The sequence below is a fragment of the Cynocephalus volans genome, chromosome 1, assembly GCF_027409185.1.
Source record: "Cynocephalus volans isolate mCynVol1 chromosome 1, mCynVol1.pri, whole genome shotgun sequence".
Taxonomy (NCBI): Eukaryota; Metazoa; Chordata; class Mammalia; order Dermoptera; family Cynocephalidae; genus Cynocephalus; species Cynocephalus volans.
The window spans coordinates 245,660,575-245,680,683 of NC_084460.1; the positions used below are offsets into that span (position 1 = coordinate 245,660,575).

General features: G+C 38.5%; 1 protein-coding gene across 2 annotated transcripts; it reads right to left on the reverse strand.

The window, feature by feature from the left end:
- Positions 1–1,211: 1,211 nt before the first annotated feature.
- Positions 1,212–19,661, reverse strand: PRKRA (protein activator of interferon induced protein kinase EIF2AK2). Of its 2 annotated transcripts, XM_063100347.1 has the most exons (8): positions 19,302–19,660; positions 18,598–18,767; positions 15,567–15,648; positions 13,363–13,441; positions 12,200–12,317; positions 11,036–11,130; positions 5,536–5,710; positions 1,212–1,880 (listed from the first exon to the last, which is right to left on the reverse strand). In XM_063100347.1, exons 1-8 carry the CDS (start codon positions 19,364–19,366, stop codon positions 1,723–1,725), a joined length of 942 nt encoding a protein of 313 aa, XP_062956417.1. In that variant the 5' UTR covers positions 19,367–19,660; the 3' UTR covers positions 1,212–1,722. The 2 variants fall into 2 exon arrangements, with proteins under 2 accessions (XP_062956417.1, XP_062956427.1); XM_063100357.1 differs by lacking the exon at positions 5,536–5,710 and having other exon boundaries at positions 1,788–1,880; positions 19,302–19,661.
- Positions 19,662–20,109: the final 448 nt, after the last annotated feature.

Consider the following 20,109-nt stretch of genomic DNA (forward strand, 5'->3'; position numbering starts at 1 on the left):
TTACAAGGCCACACTCTAACCAACTGAGCTAATTGGCCAGCTCCAACACTTAGCTTTTGATCACCAATGAATCTTTTTCTAAGGTATCCAGTTTAGCTTAGCCATAGCCCCTCAAGTCCACTGGCCTTAGTTACTGTTTCCTTCCATATTTCTCAACCACCTAATATACTGTGCCCACCAGTGCATTCCTTTTTGCTGGCATGCCATCCCAGTTCATTATTGGTGAAAGTTTTAACAACTGCACTGTCATGATGTGCTTTACCTACCACCAGTGAGGGGGGTCTCATCCTATAAACCAGATGGCAGGAGACCCAGCTCCAAAATCCCAGATACTGGAGTATCTGCTTTCTTGCACCACTTCTGGTACCAAATGTCACGGGTTAGGCTCCCTGGGAAGCAAACTTTGAGATGGAGATTGGTGGGCAGGAGGTTTATTAGGGATTGCCCCCCCCCCCCCCCAGGAAGGAAAGGAAGCTCCACTGGGCAGAGGGAGAATATAAGTTATGATGCAATCCCATTTCGTTCACCCCTCTGTTAAGGTTCCTAACCAATCTAACTGGTCATACCTGTTAAACATATTAGGTTAGTTTCCCAAATGGGCTGAACTGACAACTATGCCATAGTCATCTTTATAATGTCAGTTCTAACACATGATAGGCATCCAGTAAGTGATAAATGAATTAGAAAGATGAAGATAAAAACAGCCAAGTATGATGGTAATACTAACACAATAAATTATTGAGCACTAATGTGCCGGCACTACAGTGGCCTCTGGGGATACACTGTTGACGCACATTACGTAATTTAATGAAGAACTCCTCCTCTGCTCTCAGGGAGTGCTGTGATGTGCCTCTCAGATTTCCATTCAATACTGGAGGACTTAGTTCTTGGCTTCTGAGAGTGCTGCCAGCAGTCAGCCCTCAGCTGTCAGATCTCTTCAGAATTGCCCTGATGAGAGTCACCTCACCCGAGGTCACAATTCCTTCCTGGCGCAGCCTGCATTCAAAGACTAGTCCCACTGCCTCATATTAGGACAACCCGAAAGGCCATCCCAGCTTCAAAATTCTGTAGGGTCGGCTGAGGCCGCCTTTCAGAAGTAAGCTAGAGATATGTAAATAACAGAATATCCACATTAAAATGTTACTCACAAGAATGGCTAAAAAGAAGCGACCAAAGTCAAGTCAGTGGCTCTTCAATAAAATGAGCAGAACCCTATTAGAACAGGTCTTTATTACATGGATTCAAATACACAGCAGACCAATCATGTTCCCTGAAATTTAACAATCACATTCATTAAAAGCCTTTTAGTGCTGTCTCTCAATACTCTAATTCTAAAAGGTTTCCTTTGAGTTCCTTTTACAAAGTCTTGCGTGAAGAAGAGTTTAAGCACCAGTAAGACTGTTGCTAACAGCAGTTTTATTTCATCATCAACAACAAACATGCAGTTTTTTCCTCCTATGTGCATGGCACTGAAAAATGGGTGCTACACTTTGCCTTGTGGTACAAAGTTTATAAATCCAATATACCAATACAAAGTTGAAGCCATTAAAAAGAGCTTAATAACAACTACTAGGAGATAATTAAAACGAGTGTTGATGTAATCTATCAAGAGATTTAGAAACAACACATAAACTCAAACATTACAGTAAATGTTTTACTTGGGAAGGGGCGAGATGGGAATTTTTTATGTGCGACTGAAGGGATTTCTAAGTTGCTCCAAGTTTACTTTCTCTCTGCTATTATCTTTAAATACTGCAAAGCATTGTGAGCTGCATCACTTTGTGCATTGCCGCAGGAGATACCGGAGCCATGACAGACCGTGATGGGACTGGTTGAAAGTTCTGCGAGACACTGATACTGTCCGTTGGCACTCAGTTCTTCTGTAATGACATATTCAAACATGATGCTTAATGCCAAGTATGTATAAAGCAGATCCTTCGTAAAAACAACACAGTTTTTATTACTGTCTTTCTCTTTAAGCATCCATGATATACTACTCCACTTACCCATCAACTTTGTTATGTTTGTATGAACAAAAAAAACCAAAACGACTGCTCAGGTATAGCAGTAGTTCTCAAACACATTGTGGGAACCTTAAAGAAACACAGATGTCTAGCCTCTCTCTAGTCCACTGGATCAGAAATGCAGGGTTGGTGGCTGCAGGTGGTTGATTCCCACATTTTATTTATTTATTTATTTATTTATTTATTTTGTCTTCCTGCATTTATTTTCCAGACCAGGAAGTTACAGGAAGAGAACAAAGGTGGGGTTATAGTTTAACAATATAGGCTGGTAACTTTCAGTGAAACAAGCCAGATGACATTCCAGTAAGGCAATTAACAAGAGCTTGATCTTAGCAAACATTCCTTTACAGCAATTTCCCAGTATGTTTACATAACAATCAGTAACTAGTCTGTCCTTGAGCCAGCAACCTTGCTATGCCACAAATCTTTATCTTAAACCAGAGACTTATAGCCTGAGGAAAGTTTCCAGTACTCTGCAAGACTGCAGTTTCCAGTCTTGAAACTGCAAGACTTTGGAAAACCAGTCCCTGTGAAGTACATATGCTTTTTAGTATATTCCACAATTAAATTATTCTATTTTCTCAACAACAACATTTTCATGTTAACAAACAGCCCACAAAAATAGTGTTTGATTTATGCTATATCCTTGAGCAAAAATAGTTCTTCATATACATTAAGTCTTTTGATAATATTCTTTCATAGCACCCTGTATTTCCTTTCATAGTAGGGACACATTTTTTTTTTTTTTTAGGCAAATGTATATATATTTGTATCTTATCCCTGTCTTGTCATGTCATAATTTTTGCCTCCTTTTCAGTTTTTTTTTTTAAATTTTATTTTGTCGATATACATTGTGGCTGATTATTGCTCCCCATCACCAAAACCTCCCTCCCTTCTCCCTCCCCCCCTCCCCCCCAACAATGTCCTTTCTGTTTGCTTGTCGTATCAACTTCAAATAATTGTGGTTGTTATATCTCCCCCCCCCCCCCATTCCCACATTTTAAAGAAAGCTCCCAAGGAAATGCTAATATGGCTAGTTCAACAGTGTTTGCAAATTACTGAACACAGCAACTTTGCTAAAAGAGAAAGAACCATTTGCTGGAGGACTGCATTGTATTTTCCACCAGGAAGTCATTTTCCGTAGGCATTTAAACCAGGAAATAATCTTGTTCAGAGCAAGACCTCCCTTATGCCTTTGCACTCTTAGGTTATAAGACTGTGCAGAGAGTATGGTTCTCTTTATATATTGTAAATGGGTTATGATATTTTAAAAACAATGCCTGAACCCAGGAAACAAATGCTCTTCTCAATAATTATTACTAAAGATGGTTGAAATGGGGCAAGGAGAAGTAGAAACAGGTGGGATATGATTTATTCAAAGTAATCATATTTAAATGCTATTATTTTAGCTATTTGATTTAGTGGAAAATATCCAGATACAATGGGATTATTTAATGAGTGAACAGGCTTTCTAGTTCTAGCATTTAGGCTTCTTTTTCTTTTAAACTGAGGCAAAACTCACATAAAATTAACCATTTTAAAGTAAAAAAATCCAGTGGTATTTAGTACACTCACAATGTTGTACAACCACCACCTCTATCTAGTCCCCAAACATTTTCATTACCCCGAGAGGAAACCTACACCCATTAGACAGTCACTCCCCATTTCTACCTCCCCCTGCCCCTGACAACCGCCAATCTATGTTCTGTCTCTAAGGATTAACCTATTCTGGATATTTCAAATAAGCGGAATCATATAATGTGAACCTTTTGTGTCTTGACTTCTTTTACTAAGCATAATATTTGTGAGGTTCATCCACGTTGTAGCATATATCAGAACTTCATTCCTTTTTATGGCAGAATAATATTCCATTGTATATATATTCCACAATTTGTTTCTCTACTCATTCCTTAGTAGACAATTGGGCTGTTTCCACCTTTTGCTTTTTGTGAATAGTGCTGCTGTGAACATGTGTGTACAGGTATTTGTTTGAATACACTTTTCAATTCTTTGGGTATATACCTAAGATTGGAGTTGCTGGGTCACATGGTAATCCATCTGAGGAATTAAAAACTTTTCTCATGGTGGCCAAAACATTTTACATTCCCATCAGCAACGTAAAAGTTTCCAATTTCCCTATAACCTTGCCAACACTTTACTGTTTTCCATTTTCTTGATTATAGCCATTTCGGTGGGTGTAAAGCAGTACCTTATTGTGGTTTTGATTTGCATTTTCCTACTGAATGATAATGTTGGGCATCTTTTCATGTGCTTTTTGGTCATTTGTGTACTTTCTTTGAAGAGTATCTAAGTTCTTTCAAAGGTAGCTATATAGATGCTATACAAACAGACTGGTTTCTAGACTGCTGCTCTATATTTACAAAAACTCTTCAGTTCTTAAAATTGGTAAGAAGTGTTTCAAAAGCATCATTAATTCATAATCTAAAAATTCATCTCGGGTTTCCTTCTTTTCCCAGATTCTACATCTTCCATAGTCCATTCATGATATGGCTCATTCATCCCTGGATCTCAAAGCCTCAAGAAACTGTAAACACTAATAAATATGTATTGAATGAATGGTCTCTCATAAGCCACCTTTTCTGACCATCTATCTGCCCTAACTTCCTAGGTTCTGCATCATTCTCTGTTTATCATTCAATCCCAAAGTAGCGGTTCTTTCAGACATGATATGCTAAGCACCCTACTTCCTCAGTGCTAGTAGCTCTAACTATATCTCAGTGAGGTTGGAATAGGAATATCAAATTCCTCACACTATATGCTGATGGTAAATCAAGACACCAAACACACACACACACATACAATTAACCAGCTTATAAACTGAATTAAAAGAAAATCCACATTAATTTGCCTTCCCATCTGTGTGTATTTGTCTAAACGACTAAGGGCTGGAGAAATTACAGACAATCATAGCTGGGATGGGATAAAGCAACAAATTGAATTGTCTCCATTTACCTCCTAGAATTGGCACACAGTGACAAAGTGAAGAGGCCTGGCCCCCACATAATTGGTACTTGTGCTAAAATGTGGGTGCCTTTTCATTTGCCAAATTACTCAACAGGGCAAGTTTAACAGCTAGTGTATCTGCTGGGACTCTTCCCCTAATCTTGCTCTACCACTGAGTAGCTAGGTGATCTTGGGTACGTTTCTCAATCTTTCTGTGCCTTACTTTCTTCACTTATAAATAAGGATAATAAAAATTATTTCATAGAGTTTGTTTGAGAATCCAGTAAGTTGATATACGTAATGTCTTTAGAACGGTGCCTGGCACACAGTAAAACTCTGTAAATCTTATCTGTTGTTTTTATGATGTAGGCTATTAATACTATCCACAAGAATGGGACATACTAATTATGTATATTACTGCTTTGGTAATTATAGATAACTAGAATCTCTGATCAATGAAATAAGTTATAAAAGAAATTTTTGTTTTTCAAACACATTTTAAAAAGAGAAATGTCCTGGGAGAAGCCAAAGAAAAAAAAAATCATACCTATATCCAAATAAGTTATATTAAAACCTTGTTCCTTGGCAATTTCACTAAGCATCTGGATGTGATCAATATTTGGAATACTAAGGAGGCTTCTTTTCAGTAAGTTGATCTTTTCACCAGGAGAATTCCTCAGAGAATGCCAGGTACATCCTAAAGAATGTCCTACTACATTTGTCTGAAAAACAGAGATGAATATTTAGACACTTCATTAGGACTGGGTTCCAACACCAGTACCAGTAGAATTAAAAGTACAGTACTTATTAAGCACTCACATTTAATCCTTTAAAAAGCATGTTTAAATAGATACCATTTGGTCAACTTTTCAATTTAAACTAGACAACACTAACAAGTATATACATTTGACAAATATAACAATATTTAAAAAAAGAAAAAGAAGAAGCCCTTGCAACAATATGCTGAAAAATTTAAAAGTACTTTTTTGTATGGTACAAAGGTTTCTTAGTGGAATTTTCTGATGGTCCCATTAAGAGGTGTAAGATATTAGAGAGCACCATAAGCAAATCTGCAAAAAAATGAATTTGCCTAAAGGGGCAATTTACAAATTAAAATACGAAATTATGGTTTTTTGTATTAAATATCAATCATTATAACTGACAGCTGTAAAGCAGAAAACAAAAACAACTGTAGAAACGTAAAATATGCAAGTTGGGTTTGAGAAGAACAAATTCAAATGAATGGTAGGATGTCAAAAAGTTCTTATCAGACTTATATCCCAGAACCTAACTGAGTTTATTTTCCTCCTTTTTCTTTCTTCTCTTCCTCTTTCCTTTATTCTCCCCTATATCCTTTCCTTTTCATCTCTGGTCTTAGAATGCTTTACATTTCTACATTAGTTCATGGCTCTCAAATTGTTTCCATAAGTCATTAATAAAAACAACTACTTTCTGAAGTAGGGTAACTATCCTTAGTCTTATTTTATTAATGAGCCTGAGAGAGGTGAAGGGATTTTCAAAAGATCATAGGAATGGCTATGATATAGAATTTCAAGTGATTTGTTACATTTAGAAAATAAAAATTTACATTCCTTGATTGGAAATTTTAAAAGTACTATTAAAATCATATTAATTCACATGGTAAAAAATACACACGCAACAAGAACAAATATATAACGAAAAGTCTCTCTTCCTTACCACCCCTTTCCCGAAGACTTCTGTTCTACTCCCCAGAGGTACTCGCTGTTAAACATTTACTTCAGTGTCTTTTCATAATTGTTCTATGCAGATGCAAGCACATACACATATATAATTTTTTAAACAAAAATGATAATTTACTCTTCTACATCTTGTTCACTTTTTCTCATATTAGCACTCATAATGCACTATATTTATCTTATCAGTCTCCAACTATGGGTTTTAGATTATTTCTGCCTTCTTGCTTTTACTAAAAGTGCTGCAATAAACTCTTTTGCACTTGCATGAGTTTCTCTATAGAATTATTTCTAGAAGTGAAACTGCTGAGTCAAAGAACATGTGTGCTTTAATTTTGATAAATACTTCCAAGCTGATTTCTGAACCAATCTGTACTCCCACCAATTGTCTCGGAGGGTACTTGTTTTCTCACAACCTCGCCAATACTGGGCATCATCAAACTTTGTGATTTTTGACAATCTAAAAGGTTATCTTATCTTGCATAAATGAAGTTGAATGTTTTCTTTTTTTCTCTAATCATCTGTACTTCTTCTATAGGGCTGTCTTTTTTATTGATGTGTAAGAGCTTTATATGTAGTACTGAAAATAACCCTTTATAGTCATGAGCTGAAAATGATTTCTTCCCACTCTGTTTTTATTCTCTTGATTTTATTTATAGACTTTCTTCTGTACAGATTTTATGTAGTCAAATTTATGGATCTTTTACTTGAAGTTTCTAGATTTTAAATTATACTTTAAGAGAATTTCCCCATGCTAATATTTTTTAAAAAGGAAAGCTCTTCCATGTTTTATAATACTTACACAGTTTTAATTCTTATGTTCAAATCCTTGATCCTTCTGAAATTTATTTTGGTGTAAAGAATAAGTTAGCATCCTAAATACAGTTCATACACATACACAAATATATACATCCCCCTCCCAAAGTGGCTATAAGTTGTTTCTGTATCATTATTAAATAATCCATTCTCTCACCCACTGTTAGAAAATCTCACTGTTACTGTGTACTATGTTTCTATATGGATTAGCGTCTACACCCGGATTTTATCCTCTGTCTATTCCTGTATCAGTAACCTGTTTTAAAGACTGTAGTTTTTACAGTATGTTTTGGTTTCTGCTAGGGTAGCAACACCTCCCCCTCAACCCCTTACTCTTCCCTTTTCAGTTTTTTTGGCTATTCTTGAGGGTTTATTTTTCCAGATTAACTTAGTAAAGTTGTATCAAAGTCCAAAATGAATTAGGGTAGATTTTGAGTGAGACTACATTACGTTTTTATGTATTTATAATACTAAGTCTGCCTATCGAAAACAAAGAGATAGCTCTACATTTTGTCCGTTTTTGTTTTTGTTATATCCCTTAGTAGAGTTTTAAAGTTTTCCTCAGTGGGTCCTGAATGTTTCTTTTTAAGTTTATTCCCAAACATACTATTTCTACTATTGAAGATGGGATCTTTTATATTCCAGGTCTTATTATTTGTAAATAGGAAAACTATTGGGTTTTTTTTCTAGTGTACTTTTTCAGGATATATTTTCTATTTTTCCATAAAATGCCCAGTGTTATCAAGCTTCATAAGTTTTGTTAATCAGTGATAACACATACAGCAAAATACCAAATGGTACATAGTATAAAAGCAACACTCCTCACCTTCCCTCTCCCCACCTACACTCCCCCTTCCCAGAAGCAATAATTTTTAACTTTCTGCTTTTAATTATCCTGGTTTTTACCATCAAAACTCTAAATAATTTGAGAGAGCTATTGGCTTTGTATATTAATTTCATGACCAGATATCTGATGAATTCTCTTACCGTTTCTAGTAGTTTATCTCTAGGGTATTACAGGGATATGGTCATATCATTTGTGGCTAATAATCATTTTTATCTCCTTTTATTTCCAATTTTTTATTGTTTTCTCTTGTCTAATTATATTGGTTGGTACTTTCAGAACATGGTTAAATAAAAATGGCGTTAGAGGGCATCTTTGTCTTATTTCTGATATTGATGGAAATGGGTGTAATGTGTAAACATGTAACCACAATTTTGGTTTTCCTGAAAGTTTTTATCAGTAATGATTGCTGAGTTTCATCAAATGTCTTTTTGTCATCCACTGAGAGAATTGTTTCTTCTCCTATGACCCATTAATGTGGTTAATTATAGTAACAAATTTACTAACCTTAAAATATCCTTGCATTCATAAAATAAACCCTCTTCATTTATGGTATATTATTCTTTTAATGTTCTACCATTTTATGAAGGTATTTCACCATAAGGAAGATCAATCCACACTTTTTTCTCTGGCGGGATTTGCTATTGTCAGGTTTTGGTGTTTGTGTTATGTTGGTTTTGGAGAATAAATTTACAAGCTTCCCTTATGTTAGATATATTGTCTAGAAGAATTTAAATAGCACTGGAAATTATCTCTTTCTTGAAGATTTGGTAAATTTCACCTGTCAGTGCTTTGTGATTTTTTTTTTTTTGGTGTTATCTCTGATCTAAATTTAAAAAGTAACTGCAATGTTTTATATTTTTCTATTAAAAAAATTAAACCCAAATCATATTACTTATTTATATACAGTCTTTGATTTTTTTCTACAGAATGAGCTCTTATTTTATTGTAAGCTCAGTGAGGACACTGCTATAGTTGTGCCTTCTCATTTGCCACCCAATATACTACTCTCCGATAATGTACCATAAGACATACCTATCTAACAATATCGGAATCTCAAGTTATATATCATGTGTAGCCCATTCTCTAAGTTCCTTATCTTTTTGCCCAGCTGTCTGTTATTCAGTTCTCCACTTAGCTGTTCCAGACACTTTAGACTCACTATATCTTACCTTTAGTTCATTATCTGCCCCCTCAAATCCTACTGATCTTCTGTGTTCCCCATATTATTGAATGGTACCACCATCTACAGATTGAGTATCCCTAATCCAAAAATCTGAATTCCAAAATGCTCCAAAATCCAAAACGTTTTGAGCACCAACATGTTCAAAGGAAATGATTATTGAAGCATCTTGGATTTTCAGAGTAGGGATGCTGAACCAGTAAGTATCATGCAAATATTCCAAAATCCTAAAAATTCAAAACCCAAAATACTTCTAGTCCCAAGCATTTTTAATATGGGACTCTCAACCTGTTCTCAGTTGCCAAACTAAAAAAGATTTATTTCCTCCCTTTTCCTTACTCCCCACACCCAATCAATTACCATGCATGCCCTTTCACTCCAGTTTTCTAAATAATTTTTAAATCTACCTATTTCTTTCCATTTCCATTTCCATTACCTTAGTTTAGGCCACCATCACTTCTCATCTGCTTTCTATGACACCATTCTAGCAGGTCTCTCTGATCCTAATATTCACTCACTCACCATAATACAGCCAAGTGATTTCCCTTCTAATGTACAAATTAGATCCTGTACTTCCCAGATTAAAATTCTTTAATGACTTTGTATGCCCTCAGGATAAAATTCAATCTCCTTAATATAGTAGTCCCTATTTTTATTTTTTGGCAGCTGGCCAGTATGGGGATCCAAACTTTTGACCTTGCTGTTACTGGCACCATGCTCTCCCAAGCAAGCTAAGTGGCCAGCCTTTTATAGTAGTCTCTCTAAGATATAATCCCTCCCTACCTTTCTGACCTCATTGTTTGAGATTCTCTCCCTCCAACACTATGATCTTGACATACCAAATTACTTAGGGTTGCTAGATTGCCTACAATGTTTCACTCCTGGGCCTTTGCACATGCTTTTTTTTCTCTCTGGAATTATCTTCTCCCATTCTCGTAGTATAGGTCATGGCTTAAATATTACCTCCTCCTGGAAGCCTTCCCCAAACCCCTAGTCTTGGTTGGATGCTTTCTCCTATGTTCTCATATCACCCTCTGTAAGGACCAGTTTGTAGAGTTCTTTCCTCTCTTTCAGGAGGCTGTAAACTCCTTAGGGACAGAGACTGCTTACTTGCTGTATTCCAGTACACGGCACAAAGCATGGCACACAGTATGAGCTCATTATATGTTTACTAAGTGGATAAATGAATGAATGAACAATGGCATGGAAATGTGCTGTCACTCTGAAGGCAAAAGTGGCATTACTGGACTATCATCTTTAGATCCCATCCCATTATGCTGAATTTGACTGTCTCCAAGCACTTTCACCTGGTCACCCTTGTGACCCTGGCTCACATATAGGAAGCAGCTAAAATTGGAGTAGTGTATAACAATGAAGAGATCTGAAAAAACTGCAACTCTGAAGTGTCTGTACAACAAGAAATCAAGGAAAGTTTCCTACAGCAAGAGATGCTTAATTATATTACCGTAGCTGTCTGATCATTACTTACTAAAGAAATGTGGTTCTCTGGAGAAATAGTACTAAATTTGGCAAGAAATTTCTCAGCAGCATTTCTCTTGGCTTGTTTTTTTGATGCACCTTTTCCTAAATAAAGAAAAAGAAATGGTAGATTTAGAAAAGAAATTAGTGTCCATAGAGGATGATCAAATGTATAAAGTATTATGTCTAATCAGAGAAGAAGCTCATGTTTTTTCTTTAACAGTTATATTTCCCTATGTCTAGCTTTAATGAACCATATTTAGTTTAATTCTGACCGATTATTCAGATTTATACAAATACATTAGAATTACAGCTCCTATCTGTCAATGTCTATTTCCTGCTTATGATCTTCTGTAAACTGACAACCATGTGGAATTTCTTGCTTTAACATGAATAAGAAAGGCATTGGAGATGCTGGAATTGAAAGACACCATCAGTTATCTACTTCCATGCCTTTGTTTTACAGATTTAAAAACTGAGGGTGATTAAGTAATTTGCTTATCCTTGCAAATCAAAGACTATATCAAGAAAGGAAGCCGAGGTTCCTGCTTTTGGCTCAGTACTTTCTGTAGTGGTTCATGCTACCTCTCAAGGGTAAACAGTGCCTATAAGTTGAAACTAATATATACCTAAGGTAAAATCCCATTTTAAGCCACTTTAAAAATAACAAAAACATGCCGGCAAAGTTAACACAGGAATTCTCACTAGTACTTTTTTATATAACTGCTTTTTCTCAAAGTTTATAGTCCTTCACAACACAGAAGTTGCTATTATTAAAAAAGATCATTTCTACTTTTAGCTCACTATAATTTTTGCCTTCTAATCTCTTAAAAATCATCTCAATTTCAAATGTAATCTTTTAGTCCTATTTTCTAGAATAGCTGTTGAAACTCCAAGTTTACTATTTCTTTTTCTCTAAAATGAGTTTTAAGTCACCAATACATCAATAAAAATTAAAGTACAGAGCCAATAATTTGTCTTTCTACTAACAACCTGAAACTTAATAATAATAATAACTTATTTATACTTAAATTCAACCTTAGATAGAGATAATAGGAGTGTATCAAGTTTTTTTGCCCACAGAAATATTTGAAAAGATATTACAACAGAAATTTCTATGGTCATTCATCACCTGAAAATATTTCAAAAGTCTTTGATTATAAGAAATAAGTACCAGTTTCCATAAATGATTCTAGCCTGCAAATTGTAGTATATTCTCTCTTATGAGCAGGTCCTCCCTCCTGGGAAAGGGTATATTCAGGAAGTCTCCAGCCATGATGAATAGCCAATTCCTATAACATCAAAATAAGGCTTTAATAGTAATTTTAACTATGTCATGACTCAATCACAAAAATGATATTCTTTCTTGATTTTGATTCCATTTCTATTTATATATTTGAAAAGGATAATGATATTCTGCAATGGAAAAATGAGGGAAGATCCTATATTTCCCACATTTTATATCTTTATACCATAATACCAAAACTGAAGCAGTTTTGTGCTATGAATGGCATTCTTCCATTAAGCCAGAGTGAGCTGATATCAGAGTTCAATTAGAAAGACAGGCTGTTAAGACCCTTTTTGGGAACACTAGAGGAGACACTAGGGGCCTCACTGCCATTAGTTCCTAAAGCTATAGACTTCCAAACTCGCATCTGGCTAACTGCTGCATTTGATCAACAGCAGATGAGGAGCAGAGACATCAAACAGACTCAGACAAGGTTGAGGACAGACAGAAAAACTCATAGAGCAGGAAGAAGAGCACAAAGGACTGGGTGGGTAATGGGGAAGGGAGGGTCCAAGAGAGCACACGGATAATCTGCAAGAAGGATATTCTGCAAGCAGAAATTCAAAGCTAAATATATGTGTGTGTGTGTGCGTGCATGCGTGTGTGTGTACACACACACACACATTTTTTTTTTCCTTTGGTAGAATAGGCAATAAGTAGAATACTTCCTTTTTTTGAGTTAGGTTAGTCGATTTGGACTCTTACAAAGTCTTCTGTCTCAACAGAAGCAGAAAGGTTTGACACAAGAGTGGCAAGAAATATTCATAAAGTATAAAACACTCTACCCTGAGGTCCTGTTGATCTCAAATGAGAATTCCACAAACTGAAAGAAGATAATGTATATAGCAGAAAATCCAAAACATAAACAAATAGGAATATAATTTCAAGATAGTTTTGTCATATCTAATATCATAACTTGGAAAACAAAATATTTCATTATCTTATCTTTAAAATATTGATTCCTTGTCCTAGCCTCTGTGATATTATCAAATTATTATATCTTTTATCATTAGACAAAATGTTAAGTATGGAAAAATTGTACGACTTACCTGTAATAAACCAATAGGATTAAGCTGGTTCTTCGGTTGCTTGGAAGGGTCAGGCATTAATGGGTCAGGAACTGCAAAGCTAAACATTTTTCAAAAGTGTTATAAAACAAAATAATTTCCTGCAAATTACTAAATAAATGACAAGCATTTTCTGCTTAACCCTCTATGCCTTTGTTCTTGTCATTCCTTCTACATAGAATGTCCTTCTCTCCATCCTCTTTTATGGGACTCTGATCTATCTGTCATCTAAGGTATATCTCAAATGTCACTTCCTCTAAGAAGCCTATCCTTTCACCCCAATGGATCATAATCTTTCCCTCCTTTTAACCATTTAACATTTGGTTTGACCCTTCAAGGAAATTGTTTTACCAAAAATTACACACTCTTACAAATACAACATCCCTCACCTCCTCTCTCCCCTGTTCAGACTGTAAGTTCCCTGATGGGAGCACCTGTGTATAGCTCACCTACATAAGTTTTGTAGTGTCTTGTATGTAATATGTGCTTAATAAACATATATTTAAAGTACACTAATGTATACTACACAAAAAAGGAAGACTATCAGCCAGGAAATTTAACCTGACTGTGGGGATAATACAGATCATAAATGTTGTTTTTCATCCAGATAACTATGGAAGAGTGATCTGTTTGATCTATCATCTGCTGGGTGCAAGGATAATCCCCTAAGATTTATACGTATCCTGCATAAAATAGATGGCCTGCATGAATCTGGTTTCAGCATGTGGGAATTGTGATTAGGGAAAGAGACCAATTTCTTCTAGGTAGTCTGAAATAACTAGTTACTTGGGAGATCAGTGTCTCACATGGAATAAGCTACACTGCTACCACGTAGGCAACTGGAGAGTCATTTCTTCCATGACAGATGAGGTTTAGCTGTTGCCACTTCCTCAAGTTTCTTTTCCAACTGCCAGAATTTTAAGCTTTACATAAGCTGATGAGATGTGAGTATTCACTTACAATGCTGCATGCTGAAGCTACCCAAATAATTGTGATAAAGAAGTGAGAAGGTCTGTATTAAAGCGGGCCACTTTAGGCCTGATTACAGCTTAGTAATTCCCATATTATCCGTCAAGAAGCACAGATATATAGTAAAGATTGTTAGCTTTTTTTGTTGACAAAGTGAAGTGCCCGTGTGCAGAAAGGACACTCTGTACCCTCATTTCTACAAATGTACTCAACACTTGGGGTTGACCTTTGGGCAACACAGAAATAGCATGACCATCGCCAGTGGGAGAAGAACCCAATACTTGCTGTGCCACTTGGTGTATCCTGAAAGCTAGCATAAGTCAATTATAATGCATGACCCTAGAGAATCAAGCATTATCTTGTGAAATCCAAGGCTTGTCTTAGGCAAGTGCTTTTCTACGGGGTTGCCAATGGCTAGTTCTAAACTATGCAAAAGGTTTACAATAACTTAGGACAAGAGAGGAATACTGGACAAGAACCTAAATACACCCCTAATCCAAAATTCTTGCCTCGGCTGGGGAAAAAAACCCATCCCAAATTCCCATGGGCCTATGCTGTCAGCCATGAGCAGATAATATTAGACTGTACTTCAAACACATTTAAGTGCACTTAAGGGAAGAATCTGAAGGCATGCCATGTTCGAGTGTGCCTAGTGGAAACCAGAGGACACCACTTTATGACACATGAGATGCTCCATGACCAATACTCTTTCCAAAAGCACCTAAAGTGGTAAAAAAAATTTAATTTGGAAAGATATGTCAAGAATTAATATCCCACTTAACATTCTCTTGTATTTGGTATAAATTTTACAATAAAAGGAAATCTGTTTCCTTCTTCCAAATTGGAATTCCTAAAAGAACACTTTTAGCCGATCTTTTTCCATCTCATACCTTGTTTTCTTCAGTGTAGAAATAAGCACATCTTAATACAGAATATTAATATTTGCCACAAATACTCTGGATTTCTACTGTTGTATCCCATTCCCCCCCCCCCAAATGTAAAGTCTAGTTCACGAGAGCCTTCATTTAATAGCTAATTGCTGGACTTAATTGGATAAAGTTGTTTTTAATGGATGATGTTTTCACAAGAAAATAACATTTTAGAGCTAAGTCACTAATGTCTGTTCACCTTGCTGCTTTTGTAAGCATATTCAAATTTTTAATCCTACCTTAGCCATGATATTTTTGAGCTGCAGAATAGAAAGAAATTTAGCTCACCAAATACTTGCATTGGCTTTCAAAACGTTTATGGCAGCCTCTGCAGCTCTATGTTTCGCCAGCTTCTTACTTCTACCTTCACCTGAATTAAGGTTTAAAAAAAAAAGTCTTTAACTCCTGCAAAAATGTGTGGCTTACATAGGTGTTTTCAAAATACAAAACAAAGTCACTATGGTTGTATATACACATGCCAGTTTTAGTAAAAACATACACTACGTGTAGTTATACATGATAATAAAATATTCACCATGTGAAATTAATACATTTAAAAAACCACAGTTTTAAACGTTCTGTTTTTAATTCTATGCATACCTATATAAAAATTCTTATTTCTATGTTATATATGTTTATTACACAAAATTGTAATAAAGTAGACCATATCACACCTTCTGAGGAAATGCAACTTAGTATTTTACTCTTCCCTTGTTCCTGGAGAAAGAGGAAATTCTTCTGCAGTAAGAAGTTTCCTTTAAAGAAGACACTTACAGCAGAACAATTTTATTCTGACAGGCTGTCCTATACTGGATCAAACCCATATGCTAGGCTAAGCAGTTCTGACTACATGTTGGGTACAGTGGGGAAGGAAGGAAGAAGGTGACAACTTATGTTATATGTCTTCCATACAATCTGTATCCCTTACATGGATAGATAATGCGGGGCTGGAGATAAGACTGATATCTAAATTTTAGTAAGCAATTACCTGGTAAATTCAAACTTCTTCCTTCTGAGTTCAAACCCTCACACCCTCATGGAATAAGTTTCAAGTGTGACCATCAAGTGTCAGAGGACACACAAACCATACTTATTTATCCACTAACATAGGTATTAAGGAAAGAGCATAGAGCTAACAGAGTCCCTGGACTCAAGAGCTGGTAGCCTACTGTGGGATTTTGTCTCTTAACAGGCATCTGAAATTGGAGTGGTATGTGTTACAAGAAGCCTAAGTGCGAGCTGTAGGGGAGTGCTCAAAAGCAGCAGCTCCCCTACTCTTGGTAAGGCTTCAGAAAGGTTTCATGAAGGAAGAGATAACTAAATGGAGATCTGAAAGGTGAGTGAAAGCTAGTAAAGTGAAGAGAGCTGGGGGATTAGGAAGAGCATTCTAGGCAGAGGAAAAGAGCACCTGCGAAGCCTCAAAGGCAGCACAGAGCAGAGAGTTCTCAAGTCTAAGAGCTTTATGGAAGGAATTTTGAGATAAAGGGCTAGAGAGCTGGGAGGTAAGGGAAGAGGTACTGTAAATTTGTGCTTTTCAAATTTTAATGTGCACAGAAATTGCTTGGGAATTTTGTTAAAACTTATACTCTAATCCCATACATCTGGAGTGGGCCTGATATTCTGCATTTCCTTCAAGTGCTCAGGAGATAGCAATACTGCTGTTGTCTATACTTTAAGAAGCAAGGTTGTAAGTCATGTTAAGAAATTTGCATTTATCAGGGGTTGATAAGGAAACCAGTGAACGGACTTTAAGAACAGGAAGACAAATTAGAATGCTGGAAAGAACACTGGTTGTTGTGTGGAGAGTGGCTATCATGAGACCAGAAGACAAACGAACAGGTCTGACTACAGCTATAATGCAAATGAGAGACGACAGTGGCCTGGATGGGAAGAAGAAGCAGACAGATCCAACAGATATTTAGGAGATGGGGTTTAAAAACAGATGGACAAGATGGAAGGAGACAGGAAGGAGTCAAGAAGATGAAACCCAAATGTCTACTGAGCAACTGGGTGATTGTCATGCCTCTACAGAGAAAGCAGGGGGAATGGGTTTGACGGAACAGATGAATTCAACTTGGGACCTTGAGACTGAGGTGCCTTTGCACCATCAAAGAGAAGATGCCCAGCAAGCACAAGTTGATAGCATTGTTCTGAACTGCGCCTGGGCTGAAGGTAGAGATCTTTGAATTACTAGCCTTTTGATGGTATTTAGAAGAGCCATGGAGGCAGATAAACTTACACAGGAAGACAGGGTAGTATGAGAGGGAAAGGGGAACCATTTGAGTCCAAATGGTTGCCATAGGTTGTTAACTCCTGGTCTAAAACACACCACTAAAGTAGTAATGCAGTGTTGACCAGATGGTTCACAGGACGAAACTTCCAGCAAGCACCTATGATCACACAGACAAAAAAGCTTCAAAATTTTCTAAAAGTGGCTTCAATGAAAATAAAGGACTCCAGATTTCCAGAGAGACAAACAAATGATAACTTCAGATTACCAGATGGTGGAACAGTAGTCTTCCTACTAAATTTTTTTGTTGGCATTCTTCCAAATTAAATTTAGTATTCAACACTTTTTGTGTTTGTAATTAAATAGATACATAAAAAGTCCACTTTTAAAAAATAGCAACTTCAGTTATTTGCTCAAGCTCACAGACCAAAAAAAGTCTGAACTTTGAAACTTCATTGCTATGTGACCTTGGACATTTTACTTATAATCTCTCTGAACCTATTTCTTCATGTATAAACAGTATAAAGAAGGGGATACTATCTTATACAAAATAATTGTACAGTTTCAGGCACTAGAAGCTGCTATGCAATATAGTGTATGCGGAGCCTTCTGCCCTTCCTCATTTCGCTTAGATACAGAATCAAGAGGAGTATAATAAAGCTAAAGTGCCAAATGAGTCCATATAGAGAGAGGAGAAGCTCAGGAATTTCTGGGGTCACACCTCCTGGCATCTACTATAATCTATGACACTATGAAACTTGACAGCACCTACTGACCCGGCTATGACTGCTCCAAGAACCTTTCCCGCTTCTCCCAAATTCTTAGACGAACTCTAGGAGCATCCTAGGGTATGAGAGGAGGCTTACAGGATGTTTGGATTACTTTTCAGTTTCTGAGCTTCCGTTGTATCCGGGGAAGAGAAAATTTAAATAGAGAATCAGATAAATCTGGAAAATCCTAATGATGTAAGATAAGAGATCTCAGTTTCAGATTCTGCTCTCTGTAGGTGTCTCTGCAAAAAAGGCACCTTTCTCCTAACTGAAAAGCAACACCAAGTCTCGGTCATCGGAGCTAACTGTGCATACAGACCTGTGCAGGTTACGTCACCAACGGTTACTCTGAAGGTGAACGTTGGCACGTGTATTTGCACATCGGATCTTTCACATTCATAAACCGGGACGTTCTTGGTCTTCATGCCATATTCGTGTAATACCTGAATCGGTGTTTTCCCTGGCTTGGCTGTTACCATCTTCCCCAAACTGCAAAAACCAGAAAAAGGTGTGCTTTGTATGCCAAAGCGGAGAGGCAAGCAGAAGCATACAGAGGCCAGTTTTGACCAGCGGTGGTGGAGAAGGCGCCTTCAATCGCTGGCGGCCAGGACCAGAGCTGGCGAGGCCAGGGAACACCTGTCACCGGCTCCGCTGCAGCAGTCACCCGGCAGCGGCGAGCAGGGTGGGGGAGCTCTTTAAAGAGAGAGCTTGAATGCGGGTAGGAGGGATTCTCAGGGGAACAAGGAAGGCACCGGCTCTGCATCCTCTCAGGACCTAGCCCAAGATCCTTTTCAGGGCGCAGCGACCTCACGCCATATTTGCCCACCCCGCGCACCACCCAGGCCCACAGGAGGGGCGGGGCCCAGCCGCAGACCCCGGCCCAGCGCCGCCGAGAGAGCGCGGCCGAGCGCCCGCAGCGCCAGGAAGGGGCTTTACCCAGAATGCCGCAAGAGCCCGCGCCTCCACCCCCGTGCCCGCTGCCCATGCTCCCGGCCCTGCGGCCCCGACCGCCCAGGCGCTGACCTCAAGGTCCCGCTGTCCCCACGTTCCAGCGGCGGGGCCTCGGCGCGATGCCTACTCTGGGACATGGCGAGAAGGGGCGGCTCGGCGGCGGGAAGAAGAGCGGTGCGGAGCGACGTCCTCGCTCCCCGGGGTGGCCGTCTTCGAGACGAGCGCTCCAGCGCCGCCTCCGCCTGCGACTCCCTCTCTTCTCCCTGCTTGCGTCCCTCTTCGAAGGGGGCGAGCGGAGGCAGGTCAGCGCCGGAAGAGCCGGCTACAGACCCTCGCTGCCCTCGCTGTGGGCCCTACTCCTTGCTCTCCACCGCAGACCCCGCCTCTCTCCCAGTCCCAGCTCTTCCCAGCTCCCGCCAGTGCCCCCGCCTTTGGCTCACGCGGCTCTGGACGCCCGGTCCCGCCCCCGCGTCCCGGCTCTTCCCAGCTCCTGCCAGTGTCCCCGCCTTCGGCTCGCGGAGCAACAGGCCTCGCCCCTTTCCCTCCAGGCCCCGCCCCTTCTCCCAGCCCTGGCTCCTCCGAGCTCTCTCTTGGGTCCTCATCTTCGGCTCTCAGGGGTTTTTCGCCCCGCCCCTCCAGCCGTTGCCCGCTGTGGTAACTCAGCCTCAGGGCTGCGGTTCTGTGTTTTTAGAAGGAGGCCGTTTCGGGAGGGGCGGCTTGTTCGGGGTGGGCCCAGGGTCGGTGAGGCCTGAGCTCAGTCAGCCTTTTGGGGTGGGAGGAGGATTGAGGGCTGGGTCACTTTAAGAAAAAGATTTCAAAATTCCGAAGCAAAATTGATGGGGAGCCTCCCCGGGCCTGGCCCGAATCTTGAGAACCGCGG